The sequence below is a fragment of the Rhinatrema bivittatum genome, unplaced genomic scaffold (genome assembly GCF_901001135.1).
Source record: "Rhinatrema bivittatum unplaced genomic scaffold, aRhiBiv1.1, whole genome shotgun sequence".
Taxonomy (NCBI): domain Eukaryota; kingdom Metazoa; phylum Chordata; class Amphibia; order Gymnophiona; family Rhinatrematidae; genus Rhinatrema; species Rhinatrema bivittatum.
Genome location: NW_021820719.1, coordinates 202,344 through 217,613, shown reverse-complemented (window position 1 = coordinate 217,613; position 15,270 = coordinate 202,344). Strand labels below are relative to the sequence as shown.

At 42.2% G+C, this 15,270-nt stretch overlaps 1 protein-coding gene across 1 annotated transcript; it reads right to left on the bottom strand.

Moving 5' to 3' along the window:
• Positions 1-9,692: 9,692 nt before the first annotated feature.
• LOC115082018 (olfactory receptor 52N4-like) lies at positions 9,693-14,310 on the bottom strand. The gene is made up of 2 exons (XM_029586277.1): positions 14,263-14,310; positions 9,693-10,625 (listed from the first exon to the last, which is right to left on the bottom strand). Exons 1-2 carry the CDS (start codon positions 14,308-14,310, stop codon positions 9,693-9,695), a joined length of 981 nt encoding a protein of 326 aa, XP_029442137.1.
• Positions 14,311-15,270: the final 960 nt, after the last annotated feature.

Sequence of the window (15,270 nt, the reverse complement as noted above, 5' to 3'; positions counted from 1 at the left end):
TCAAATAATAAGAAAAGTTTGTTCTGTGGCCAACGGTTATATGTGTTGCTGGATATATCACAAATTACACAAAATTATAGAATGCAATTTGTACAGTTGAAACAGAGAGTTATAGCTTTAGGTGCTACATTCCTTCTCTAGTAACCTGCAAGGCCGATCAGATCGGCATACAAAGGATCTCTCCAGGCTCCCCCTAATAAATCCACTAGTCACACCTCCATTCAGAAACGAGCCTTGTCCACTGCCGGACCCTATCAATGGAATCTACTTCCCCCAGAACTTCGCTGGGAACAATGCCCTTTCTCCTTCAGAAAGAAACTGAAAACTTGGCTGTTCATTCAAGCTTTCCCTTGATGGGTCACTCCACAACTAGCGAAGACAATCACCCCTTATTTTCACAGTTTCCCACCCCCCCCCCTTCTCCTGGATCGTTCCTGCCACAGTTCGATTTTACATATCAGGCCATCGTCTAAGCTAGTATCATACGTTGATTGTTACTTACTTTACACTTGTTAGAGTTATGTTAAACTAATTTCTCTCGCTCTTAATTCTCCTGTACTGTAAATCCCTGTTCATTGTAACTTTTTCTTCTATTTTATTGGTTACCCCTGGTTACGCTGTAAACCGGTACGATAAGCCCTTCATCTTGAGCATCGGTATATTAAAAGAATTTAAATAAAATAAATAAATAAATAAATAAATAAATAAATAAATAAGTAAGTGCCTGGTGGCATATATCGAGAATAATTTTATTTTAAATGACTCATTACATCTTGATACCTTTCGTTAAGATAAATCAGGTGGTTAGACATGTAGGGTAACATTATAAATAGACCTCCTGATAGGAGAAAATTCTTTTTCACTCAACGCACAATAAAGCTCTGGAATTTGTTGCCAGAGGATGTGGTTAGTGTAGTTAGTGTAACTGAATTTAAAAAGGTTTGGATAAGTTCCTAAAGGAGAAGTCCATAAACTGCTATTAATCAATAAGGAATAGCCACTGCTATTAATTGCATCAGTAGCATGGGATCTTCTTAGTGTTTGGGTAATTGCCAGGTTCTTGTGGCCTGGTTTGGCCTCTGTTGGAAACAGGATGCTGGGCTTGATGGACCCTTGGTCTGACCCAGCATGGCAATTTCTTATGTTCTTATGTTCTTATTACTTGCTTTCCCCATGACGAGGACTAAGATATATTTTTTTATCTGTGGTTGTTAAGACATTTCCTTCATTGTTTTCTTGATTTACATCATTTTATTTTTTTTCATTTATTGTAACTGAATAAAGCATAATAAAATAGAAATAAAAGAAATTAGCACTGGACACACCAGAACTTCTGATACTGAGAGATTTTAACTGGCACTTTGAGAACCCCAAACATAGTGCAGGCTTCCTATCCTCAGCACATGCATTAAGTCTGCACAAATGAACTTTGTACACTGGAGCTCTCATTTATTGATTTATTTATTTAGTTAGTTAATACATTTTTTACCTCAGGTCCTATTACAATTGGTCCCTCTAAGGATAAAACAGAATAAAACCAAACATGAAAACAATATAGTAACGGATATTAAAATCAAACATAGCTGACTGCATAACACATTCATTAACTTTCTACTTATCTACAATATGAGAGGAAGTAGAGGATCAATCCACAAACTCAAAAGCAACCCAGTGATTTCCTATGATCGCTCTATGATCAATTATCACATTTGAACTAAACATATGGCCAACCAGTACATAACACTGCAGATCTAAACCAAAAAAAGAGAAAATTGATACTGTCTAAATTAGCGAAATTCTAAGCAATTAAATAAACTTCCAACAAGATCAACTCAATAAACTAGTCAACCACTAGAACAAAACCTGTAAAATAACCCTGAACCAAGTAGGTTCAGAGCTCTATGCTGGGATTTTCATAAAATATAAGACAAAATAGATTATATCAAAACAGGAAAGAAAACGGGAAAAGAAGAAGACAGTATAGAATGGATGCTATCCTTCTAAATATTCAGGAAAACTTTAAATGAAACAAAAAATAAAACACCTACCGGTACTACTCCAACCTATAAAGGAAGCAAAAGCAGCCAGTAGAGAACTATTCCACATTATTCATGGTCTTCTGGTTTGCTCCACAACTTCACAACAACAGACTGAAAATGAAAACACCCCTGCTTGCATACCACAACAAAAGAGCTGACATACCAATAAAAAACCTAACTGTTGAGTCTTACCCAGAAACTAAAACTAAACCAATTACCAAAACAGATCACAAATCCATATCAGGAGAAATTACAAAAGGAAACATCAACGTAAACACGAGTATCCCCAATATAAACAAAAATAGAAAGCCAGAAATCAAGAAGATAAAACTACCCCACAGCAAAATAAACTATGCCAATAAAGAGAAAGATGCAGAACACATCAGTGCATCTGAAAGATACACTGCAGATAAAAAAAGAATCTCAAAAAGCAAACCACAACTGAAACAGGAAATGCAGAAACAGAGAGAAATGAGTTGTACGACAACACCAAAAATAGAAGAAACTAACACTTCCTGAGGAATTCTATAACATAGACCTGAAAAGGACAAAGAAACTAATCAAGTGACCAGGAAATGGAGAGATCATTGGGGTATGCCTGCCACCCATCCTATCGATCATAAACCTCATGCCCCTTGCTCTTATGATGACACAAACTCAAAGTATTGATTTATGCCAAATGACATCCAAATCCTTCTGCCAACATGAGATACCTGGGAGAAAACCGCAGCTCTGAAAACATTCCCTGAGGAAATAAATTTAGATGATCAGTAGTCAACTTCTTATAAATGGAAAAACTCCTTACCCGTAAGTAAAAAAAGTCTCTATAGCTTTTGAAAATTTACCCCTTAACATGCAGTAATATCTGGAGTAAAGATCTGAGTCAAATTGCACATAGTTTCTGAAAAGCTAAGAAATATTATGCCCATCATGTCAGGACCAGCAGTACTATAAATGCATGGAAAGCCGAATAGTATTTCTTAATTGGTAAATAATTGGATAATTGATAAATAATCTCTGCTCCTAACCAGAAACAATGTAACCCTTACCAGTTGACTTGTTAAAGTTCAGCAGTTGTAGAGAACGTGAAGCTTACCTCAGCTCAGCTCAGCACGCACGCTAGTGGTTGTAGGACATAGAGACGTTAATATTAGAATTGTATGAAACTCCTGGCAGACACTTTATTCATTAGAGATTGTCCAGTGCCGAGTTGTGTATGTGTGTGCATGTGTCTTTTCTAGGCGTGATCTTCTGGGAATGGAAAGTGCATTATTAAAATAATAATAATAAATGAATTTCATTTTTAATTAGAGAACAGCAGAATTCATTGAGGGCATTTTTCAAAAGCCAGTTTACCTGACAAATACTGATTTACCCATCAAGTTGACAGTTTAAAAATTATCTACCCCTTACCCAGATAAAATCGTGCTAGGTGGTGTGGTTAGGCTGCGGGAGGGTAGAATTTTCAACGCAATGCACATTCCGTTGAAGAGAAAACGTACCAAGAGTACAAGCAGGGGCAAATTTCTGTGGACACGTTTCCTTGGACTCTTTTCATTCATATAGTAATAGGTACAAAGACCGCAGTTATCTATGTGGGTACTTCCGAAAATTGCCCCAACTGTGTCCACTGTGGCATGGAAAGGTGGGTGTGGGAGCTTCAGGTACAGGGGCTCTCTCTGCGAGCAGCTCGGGAAGTTTCTTCTCAGGACGGAAATTTAGCAGAGCCTTGGAATCCACCTCAGTGCCGAACGTAACCTGGCTCGCTTTCCTGGATTTTGTTTCTTTCTTTTTGTTTTGATATTTAGATTTTTCCATTTTTATTCTCTTTTCTCTTCTACACTGTGGGGTAGATTTTCAAAAAACGCGAATAGGCGTACTTTTGCTGGCGCATCAGGCGCCAGCAAATGTACGCTGGATTTTAGTAGATACGTGCGGAGCCGCGCGTATCCGCTAAAATCCTGGATCAGCGCGCGCAAGGCTATGAATTCTGTACATCCGGCGCGCGCCGAGCCGCGCAGCCTACCTCCGTTCCCTCCGAGGCCGCTCCGAAATCGGAGCGGCCTCGGAGGGAACTTCCTTTTGCCCTCCCCTCACCTTCCCCTCCCTTCCCCTACCTAACCCACCCCCCCGGCCCTATCTAAGCCCCCCCCCTTACCTTTGTCGGGGGATTTACGCCTCCCTCTGGGAGGCGTAAATCCCCGCACGCCAGCGGGCCGCTAGCGAGCCGGGACGCGACCTGGGGGCGGGTCCGGAGGGCGCGGCCACGCCCCCGGGCTGCCCCGGGCCGTAACCATGCCCCCGGGCTTGCCCCCTAAACGCCGCGACGACCGGGCCCGCCCCGACACGCCCCCCTCAGAGAACCCCGGGACTTACGTGAGTCCCGGGGTCTGCGCGCGCCGGTGAGCCTATGTAAAATAGGCTCACCGGCGCGCAGGGCCCTGCTCGCCTAAATCCGCCCGGATTTGGGCGGATTTAGGCGAGCAGGGCTCTGAAAATCCGCCCCTGAGCGTTTGACTTAAAATTCACAGTTCCAGTGAGAGATGCAAGGAATTTGAGGTCTGCTGCCATCTTCTCAGTTAACCCTAGGCTTGCTCACTTTTTTGAATAAGTCACTACGGGAGTCCATAGGAGGATCCACTGGAAGCTTGCTGGGCAGACTGGATGGCCATTTTGGTCTTTTTCTGCCGTTATTACTATGTTACCATCCATCACAGTGCAAAGTGGTGCATCACCAGCTTCCATTGGATCCTGAGTGCCACCATTCTGGGACTGGCACCAGCCATAACATTTCCTTCTTCCCACCCATGTGGTCCCAGGATTAGATATAGTGTAGCAAGGGCCCATGTGGGAGGAAAGGAGGATATGCTATGGGCACCTCTACCAACAGAAATAGTTGCACAAGTATATGAGCAGCATAAAAGTGAGTTATGGGACCCATCCAGCCCAGGAGCAATATCTGGAAGATCTGCAGGCCATGTTCAGTTTAAGGAGCAGCAGGAGGAAGAGCTGTAGGCCTTCCCAGCATTCCCAGCGAAAACCCGCTCCTGCGCATGCCGAGCCTATTTTGCATAGTCCCAGTGACACGCACAAGCCGTGGGATGCGTGTAACTCCCGGGGCTTGAAAGAAATGGGCAGGGCGTGGGTGGGGCAGGGCAGTCCAGGAGCAGGGTGTGGGCCCTGGCCAGAAGCCTCTCCAGGCCTGCTGGGCCCGGAGGCAGGAAGGGAGGGGAAGGTGGGGGGTAGACGGAAAGTTCCTTTCGGAGGGCCTGGCGCACTGTATATATTACCTAACTTGATTATTTATGTTTGTGGTTTGGACCATTGCATGATGTTTTGAAATAATGTGGGATTATTATGCAAATTAGATATAGGGAGTACATGACATGATGGCATTTACTTATTCCTTAATTTGATTTGTTGTACTTTTATTTAGGCTTGGCATCTAATCTAATAAGGAGCTAAGAGATTCTGCTCTGCCATCAGCACTGAATCCTACTAAAAGAACTGTATATGCACTAATTGCAGAAATTATCCTTCGACATAGACTCATCACATACTATATGGACTGACATGCTTACCATATATACCTGATCTTTATATTTTTTCTTCTTTTTTTTTTAAACCATTGGCTAACTGAACACATTTATTTATTTTATTTATTTATTATTTGATTTGGGCATTTAAAAAAAAAAAAGAAAAGAGAGCGACTCCATTTCAATGAATTGATCTGCTTAGTTTGAAAACAGAAATTTGTGTTGTTGGAAGTGGGCGGAAGTGAATTTGATGGCATTAGCAGGGACATAGTGATGTTAATGAGGGAAGAGATTTATTTTGTTATGCTGCACGCAAGGTGAACATGTGTGGAACCCCTTGCGCACACCGACCCCAGATTTTATAACATGCGCGTGCGGCTGCGCGCGCATGTTATAAAATCGGGCGTAGATTTGTGTGTGCCGGGTTGCGCACACAAATCTACGCCCGCACCTAGGTACGAATATCTGTCCCATTATGAGCCGCAGGAAGTAGAACCACGGAGCCTGCTCCTGGCCTTGAGAGCAGCAGGGGACAAAATCATGGGGCCCGCTTACAGTCTTGAGAGAAGGAGGAAGAAGACCTTAAGGGCCAGCATGTAACCAGGAGCTGGAGGAAAAGAAACTCCAATGGTCAGAAGGAATAGGAAACTCCCATCAGTTGTGGGAGCTGCAAGAAGAGAAGGCTCCTTCTCCATGTGCCTCTAGAAAGGGGAAAAGTGAGGGAGAAAGAGAAAGTGTATGTGTGTAAGAGAGAGAGAGTGTGAGTCTGTGTGTGGTGTGAGGGAATGAGAGTGTGTGTGTGAGAGGGACAGAGTGTGAGTGTTTGTGTGTGTGTGTGAGAGGAAGAGAGTGTGAGTGTTTGTGTGTGTGTGCATGGGAGTGAATGAGCATGTATATGGATGAGCAAGACAGCATGTGTGTGAAAGCAAGGGAGCGTGTGTTTGAGAAAGAGAGCATGCATGTGTGTGTGAGAGAAAGCGCGAGAAACCATGTGTACGTGATAGTGAGAGAGTGCGTTCTGTTTTAAAGTGAGAGAGCATGTGATGATGTAAGAGTGAGACAGCATGTGTGTGTGTGTGTGTGTGTGTGTGTGTGTGTGTGTGTGTGCATGTGTACAAGAAAGAGAGAGATGAATGTCCACAACAAACCACTCACTACCAATATAATCCCAGGACATCTGGAAATCAAATGTTCCCAGGAATAGAGATATGAGGATTTTTTTATATCCTTGTTTTAATTAGTGGGTGTTATTTAGATCTGCTGTTTTAAATTATTTTAGTGATATTTGAAAAATGTGTAATACAAGTCTTTTTTTCCCCCATAATATCTTTATTAATGATTCAAATCAACAATAAGAAAATACAGTTACAGCCCCTCCCATATCAACTAAACAAAGTACTAATCTTTATTTTGAGTATTAGATGGACAAAAGGCAGGAATTATACCAATTATACCTTAGTACCAAACTCCAAATTTCCATAACACTGAGATATAATTATATTTTGAATATGGAAAGCAGATCAATAGTTAAAGAATCAATATAGATACCCCAGATCTTTGAAACTTTCCCACAATAAACATTTGCTTCATGTACAAGGTTTTAAATTCCATACACTGTAACCCAAATCATTTCTTCTCTCCACATATCAATGTGTGATGGGGTCTGTAGCCAACCTTTTCACATTATACACCTCTTAGAAATTAAGCAGCACTAACTGAGAAACAAAGCTGAGGTCACCAGCATTGTGAACATCAAGCTCTTTGCCAAGAATACACAGAGTAGGTGAAAGGGGAAAACTCACACAGAATAAGGTCTTGTACCATGTGATCCCAAAATGTATCAATAGAAAAGTTATTCTATTCGTCATTTGGTTTAAAATGTTGGTTCACTTTCATAGCAAGGTTTTGCTATTATGATCTTTTATATTTCATGATTTTACTGTCTGATGTTTTATGAGACATGGTGGTGTTTCTGTTTTCCATTGTTGTACTGTATACAGAGTCTGGATTGTGGTTTCTAGTTCATATTTCTTTTGTCTGCATGTTTCTATTTTTGTTTTATGGTGTCTTTATTCTGTATTTGATAAGGGTCAGTCATTGTTCTACATGTATGACTGTGGTGAGATATTCTACTAGAACACAATTTCTCTGTAGGGATCTCTAGCAGCCTGGCTTTTTCTGTTTAACTAATAGGAGGTGTATTGGTGTTTAGGGTCTGGTGTAATATTTTGAGTACTGGTGTTAAATGTTATTTTGGCATAGAAGGTTTGCTATATGGAAATGTAATTCAGTTTACTCATGGCTTTCTAAAGGCCAAGCCCACACCCATCAAGCATTACAATAGGCCTAATATTAGATAAGCTCCAAGTGTCCTTTTACAGGATCTTCTGGCTGGCATCAAAATAGAGCATGTAAATCGAATATAAATATTGTAAGTGTATTTGTGCCTCAGAAGACTCTACTTTTCTTGTAAAGTCTGTTGTTATAAATGCACAGTAATTTAATTGTGCAAGGAGGTTGAGACCCAGGGCAGGTGGAAACATGCAAGGCCGTAAGGTTCTCCATCGTTACCTAACAGTCTTGCACCAGCCCTGATTCTGTCCTGAGTTTTCTCTGAGGCTTCTTCTGTGTCAAAATGGCGCCTTCTCAAGGCTGGATGAGACCAATTTTTTCTTGGATGGCCATACAACAAAATGGTGCTGGCTGTCCATGAGACTGACACTGATGTCACAGTCAATGGAGGCCATTCTTATGGGATGTCAGCGGGGCAAGAGGCAAGTGGGCATCCCTCCTGCCCCTTTTTCTATCGAGGGGTAAGTGGGGGCCTGGTTGTTTCCTGGCCCCGGCACATTTTTCAGGGCCTAGGTCCACGCAGGTGCACCTCCAACCTGGTCATTCACCTTACGCCCCTGCTACTCATCATTCCACGTCTTCCGGAAATTGTTTATAAATGGGTCACATATTCCTCCCAGGAGCTAGCAGCTTCACAGAAACCTAACCTTTCTTTCTCTACCATACCGTGTTTGTTTATTTAATCACAGTTGTTAATCACTGAAGCACTGCAACTCAAAGTGATATGCAAAAGGTTTCACAAATTATGCAGCATCACAAAACAATCAACATAATCAATTTAACAATAAAATTGCACCACTACTAATTAAAATCACAAATTCAATGAAACATAACTAATCAGATTGACAAGCAGTACAAAGCAGTGAACTCACTTAAACCAAATCCTGCTTATAATAATGGGTCTGAAGAATCCTAGGAATTCTCTCTGTCTCATCTCCTTCACTGGCAACTACTGTCAGCACTCTCTGACTCTTCACCGAAGACAATGCGTATCACTCGGCAAGAGAGTTTAACATATCGGAGTTCACCATTCTCTGCTCATACCCTGTGGCCCAAGATCAAAACTCATCTCTTCCCTCAACCTCTTTCTGTCTCCCTTTCTCCCTCTTCCCCTTTCAACTTCTCTCTCTCTCTCTCTCTCCCGCCCTCTCCATTCTCATCTCCCTTTAACACTCTCTTCAGCATCTCTGTCCAGTCACTCTCTCCCCCAGATGACTTGAACTCTTCCCCGTCTCTATCACTGTCTCTTCTGCTTCTCTGGAGTCGCACCCTGTTTTTCCTCTTCAGTCTCTGTATCTCCCATTACTCGCTGCCTGCCATACCGAAGCACCAGTAAAGTTCTCGGGATGCCGCTGCCTCTCCATCCACCCCATTGCCACAGTCTGAGCACCGCATTATGGCTCACACTTAGCACAGCTTTGAAGACAATGAGGGCCTGACTGCAGCATGGAGTCCCTTAAAACTGTCCTCAGGCTTCTCTGAGATGATCATGGGAGCAGTCCCATTAATGGCATTTTATCAGGACCTGGAAAAGATTGAGGAGCTAGCGAAATGTTCTATATATATAACCAAGAGATCATGCACTTTGGTGGGACTCTTAGGAGCTGTGCAGAGACAGTTTAAAAATAATCGTATTGCTAATGCACAGAAATCCTGATTTCACAGTAAGCATTCAGCTCTGATCAGAATGGATGCTAGTACATTTCCTGTGCGTGTCTGAAATACTCCAGAATACACAGGAGGGTGGATGAGACAGAGGTGCCCATTAATTCTTCTGATCAGAAGTGACCTTTCCCCGACAGACCATCTTCAGTATCCTCTCCTGGATCTGCTTTGTCTTCACCCCATAGATGATGGGATTTACCATGGGGGGGACAAGGAGGTAGATATTGGCCACAGTAATCTGAACAGAAGGGGCCACCTTGTTCTTAAACCTCTGTATAAAAACGGAGAAGAGAAAGGGCGTGTAGAAGACAGCAATCACGCAGACGTGGGCAGTGCAGGTGCTAAAAGCCTTTGCCCGGGTATCCTTCGAAGAGAGGTTCATGACGGATCGAAGTATCAGTGCATAAGACAAAGCAATAAGCGGCACGTCAATCCCACCTATGAACAGAGACACGCTCAACCCATACACAAAGTTGACTGTAATATCTGCACAGGCCAGCTTTGCTACAGACATGTGCTCACAGTACGTGTGATGAATGACGTTGCTGTTACAGAACGGCAGTCTTTTGAGAAGGATGGGAACTGGAGACACAAGCACTGCACTTCTCATTAAAACGATGACCACCATTTTTGCTAGGAGTGTGTTGGTTAGGATAGCCGTGTATCTCAGGGGGTTGCACACTGCAATATAGCGATCTAAGGCCATTAGCGTCAGGATTCCAGATTCAATACTACCCAAGTATTGAATTAGGAACATCTGCAACAGACAGACATCGAAACGTATTTCCTCAAGTTTAAACCAAAAGATTCCAATTGCCTTTGGAAGTGAGGAGGTAGATAAAGCAAGATCAATCCCTGCCAACACAGAAAGGAGAACGTACATGGGCTGGTGGAGGCGTGCTTCGGTTTTGATAATAAAGAGGATAAGACAGTTTGCTATAACTGTAATCACATACATCAAACTGAATGGGATAGAGATCCAGATGTGCACATCTTCCAGTCCTGGAATACCCTTCAGGACAAAGAATGAAGGCTGGAAAAGGGTATTGTTGAAAGATGACATAATGCCCTTGCCAACATCAGGCTTAGTTCCTCTGAAGCATTCTTGACCTGTATAGAATGGCAAATTGAAAAATAAGTTAATGAGCATCAATAGCAAAAATTAAGGAATCTGTAAATTTGCAAACTTTGGAGAAAATCTTCCAATAAGAAGCAATAGACACCAATACATTTGTTTCTATGCATTGCTTTGTGTTAAAGAGCAAGTTAAAAATGGAAAGAAAACATTCAAATAGCCTAGAGAATTATTTTCACCCATTTGCTTAAGGAACATCTGCACTGGAACTATATAACAGGCAATCTTTGATCTTGGAGCAGTAGCCAGCAGCACCTCCTGTTGATTAAGCTGTAGAAGTTCTATTCGTTATTTATTAAGTTATTGTAAAAGCTTTCTAGCTCATATAATTCCTGGTTCTAAGCTGATTACAATAAAAACAGGCACATTAGTGTGGAGAACTCTACTGGAGATGGACTGAACCAAATCTTGGTGAACCTAGCAGATGTGGTAGACCTGATTAACAAACTGAAGAGTAGTAAATCACCTGGACCGGATGCTATACACCCCAGAGTTCTGAAGGAACTAAAAAATGAAATTTCAGATGTATTAGGAAAAATTTGTAACCTGTCATTAAAATCATCCATTGTACCTGAAGACTGGAGGATAGCTAATGTAACCCCAATATTTTAAAAGGGTTCCAGGGGCGATCCGGGATACTACAGACCAGTTAGCCTGACTTCAGTGCCAGGAAAAATAGTGGAAAGTGTTCTAAACATCAGAATCATAGAACATATAGAAAGACATGGTTTAATGAACATAAGAACATAAGAAACATAAGAAAATGCCATACTGGGTCAGACCAAGGGTCCATCAAGCCCAGCATCCTGTTTCCAACAGTGGCCAATCCAGGCCATAAGAACCTGGCAAGTACCCAAAAACTAAGTCTATTCCATGTTACCATTGCTAATGGCAGTGGAACGAAGTCAGCATGGCTTTACCCAAGGCAAGTCTTGCCTCACAAATCTGCTTCACGTTTTTGAAGGCATTAATAAACATGTGGATAAAGGTGAACCGGTAGATGTAGTGTACATGGATTTTCAGAAGGCATTTGACAAAGTTCCTCATGAGAGGCTTCTAGGAAAAGTACAAAGTCATGGGATAGGTGGTGAAGTCCTTTGGCTAAAAGACAGGAAACAGAGGGGAGGGTTAAATGGACAATTTTCTCAGTGGAAGGGAGTGGGCAGTGGAGTGCCTCAGGGATCTGTATTGGGACCCTTACTTTTCAATATATTTTTAAATGATCTGGAAAGAAATATGACGAGTGAGATAATCAAATTTGCAGATACAAAATTGTTCAGAGTAGTTAAATCACAAGCAGACTGTGATAAATTGCAGGAAGACCTTGCAAAACTGGAAAATTGGGCATCAAAATGGCAGATGAAATTTAATGTGGATAAGTGCAAGGTGATGCATATAGGGAAAAATAACCCATGCTATAGTTACACAATGTTAGGATCCATATTAGGTGCTACAACCCAAGAAAGAGATCTAGGCATCATAGTGGATAACACATTGAAATCATCGGTTCAGTGTGCTGCGGCACTCAAAAAAGCAAACAGAATGTTGGGAATTATTAGAAAGGGAATGGTGAATAAAACGGAAAATGTCATAATGCCTCTGTATCGCTCCATGGTGAGACCACACCTTGAATACTGTGTACAATTCTGGTCGCCGCATCTCAAAAAAGATATAATTGCAATGGAGAAGGTACAGAGAAGGGCTACCAAAATGATAAAGGGAATGGAACAGCTCCCCTATGAGGAAAGATTAAAGAGGTTAGGACTTTTCAGCTTGGAGAAGAGATGGCTGAGGAGGGATATGATAGAGGTGTTTAAAATCATGAGATGTCTTGAACAAGTAGATGTGAATCGGTTATTTACTCTTTCGGATAATAGAAAGACTAGGGGGCACTCCATGAAGTTAGTGTGTGGCACATTTAAAACTAATCGGAGAATGTTCTTTTTCACTTAACGTACAATTAAACTCTGGAATTTGTTGCCAGAGGATGTGGTTAGTGCAGTTAGTATAGCTGTGTTTAAAAAAGGATTGGATAAGTTCTTGGAGGAGAAGTCCATTACCTGCTATTAATTGAGTTGACTTAGAAAATAGCCAGTGCTATTACTAGCAATGGTAACATGGAATAGACTTAATTTTTGGGTACTTGCCAGGTTCTTATGGCCTGGATTGGCCACTGTTGGAAACAGGATGCTGGGCTTGATGGACCCTTGGTCTGACCCAGTATGGCATGTTCATATGTTCTTATGTTCTTCTACAGGAGTATCCTCTACCAGAAGGAGCACATCCTTTCAATAAGTGGGTGGAGAAGTAGAATTTGTTGGGTCATACCTCCCCTATGTGGGAGAAAGAAATGCTGGAGTCCTACACTATAAATACCTAAGGCACCATTTTGAGGCATGGATTTTGAGTTAGCCCTTGCAGGAGGAAGGATATCGCTTTGCCTGGTCCTGTTTATATGATTTTCCTGGGGAAAGGACCTTCTAGGCATGAATCCTGAGTATAACCAGTGCAAATGCGAAGAATTGGCGTGATATGTTCTCTAAAGCCAGCACCCACTAAAGCCTGTGCTGCAGAGTTCTGAACCCCCTGCAAAGATTATAGCACAGAATGTGGGAGCTCTAAATACCCAGGCCGATTCTGTAAGAAGCGTGGGAGAACGAGCACTCCGTGTTGAGCGCCCACTCTCCCAATGCACACCCAGCCACCTCTCCTGGGCACGCAATCCCATATTTAGATGACGGGGGTCGCGCTAAAAGGAGGTGCTAGGGATGATTATGCACCCCTAGCACCTCCTTGGCCCAGGAGAGATGGCTCTTTCAGCAGGTTCAGGAAACCGACGCTCAATTTTACGAGCGGCAGTTTTCCAAACCTGCTGACAGCCATCGGTTAGGAAAATGGATGCTGTTAAAATTGAATGTCCATTCTTCTAACCGGCCTGGCCAGCACATATTTTTTTAAATATTTTTTAAAAATATTTTTGGTATTTTCTGCTTTTCTGTACACTTTTTTGCTGCTCATAAATTAATGCCTCCTCAAGAAATGGATGGATTGGCCACACATTTTACTTTCAGTATCCCGAGTGACTAACTAATAGCCTCATCAACATGCAGTTGCATGTGATGTGTGCTATTAGTTTCCATGGGGTTTGGCCACGCGTTTTCAATGCACTAAACCCCTTACAGTATAAGGGGTAATAGACGCATGTCGAAAACACTCAGCCAACCTTGTGTTAGACAGTGTGCTTGGCCGAGCACACTTTACAGAATCAGCCCGACAGTGAATTGTGGTAGTCAAGACATGGTAATATCAATGCCTGAAAAGCATGTGGAAATCACTTGATGATAGACAGGGCTTTCAGTTTTCATAATATTTGAAGCTTTAAAGAGCATGTTTTACTACAGCTTTAACCTGCGTTTTCAATGAAAGCTCAGGCTCCAATTTGAATGCCTATATTTCTAACATGCTGTGGAACTGGAATTTACCATCCTGCAACTGGAAATGAAGCAGGAGTATTATCTGGAAAACTACTTAGTACTATCAGCTCCGTTTTCCCAAGGCTCAATGTACGTCTATTGCTAAACATCCAGTTCTTAATACATCGTAGGTAATCAGCAGCAACAGCTCAAGCAACGTCAAATGTGGCTGTCCCAAGGATGAATTATCTTTCCCCATCTGTAGTTGCTGTTTTTCACCTCTAGATGGGGTTAATTACAAACCCACATAAGTTCAGTGGCACCGTTGTGATTATTATTTTTCTCTTTCTCCGATACTTTCTGACCCAATCTGCTTGTTCAGGGCCAGAAGCAGCTGTGGGCAGCAGCGATCGCTCCTCATACCCCCCACCCCCAGCCCCACCCCCAAGCTGCCAGAAGGAACACTCACTGTGAAGTAGAAATGACTCCAAACTCTTAGTTGCAGCATGCAAGGGTTCTTTACTTGGGAAACTGTGAAATGATAAACAATAAACATTATATACAAGGAGGAAGACAAGCTCATTTCACATTACATCCTATCCAGATGCCCTTGCAGACCGTCTCTTCCTCTACAGGGTCAGGTGATACGCATCGGGGAACATTAAACTCTTGCCCTCTGGCCTGGAGGATGACCTTCTGCTCTTGCTCCTCCGAATCCTTGAACATAAGTTGCACCTGGGGGTGCCAAAAGACAAAGTCTTCAGAGCAGATCGGTGCAGGGATGATGGAATTGCTTTAGTGTTACCAAATAGCCTGATACAAAGGCTTTCAAAAGCACACACAGTAGGAGAAACATGAAAATGGTTTAGCAGTGTCCCAACTACAGTAAATTTAGCTCATTTGGCCTAAAAACTTTCTAATTCAATTTCATCCCTCCAAAATGTTTAATAAAAACGTGGAATATGATGGCAGATTGTGACCTGAAGACCCACCTAATATGCCCATTTCTTCTTTGTTATGCAATACCACTGACTCCATCTGTTGTCTACTTCACCCATCTCCACCCTCATACTGCTACCCCTTCTAGAGTTTTTTTCCTCCAAAAAACTACCTGCCTTTTGTGTATGATT

What these genes read in the sequence shown, in the direction of transcription:
- LOC115082018 (XM_029586277.1), bottom strand. Translation starts at nt 14,310, where the DNA reads ATGTTTAGCAATAGACGTACATTGAGCCTTGGGAAAACGGAGCTGATA. An exon ending in TTGGGAAAACGGAGCTGATA is followed by an intron (nt 10,626 to 14,262) that starts GTACTAAGTAGT and finishes ACCCTTTTCCAG; the next exon opens with CCTTCATTCTTTGTCCTGAA.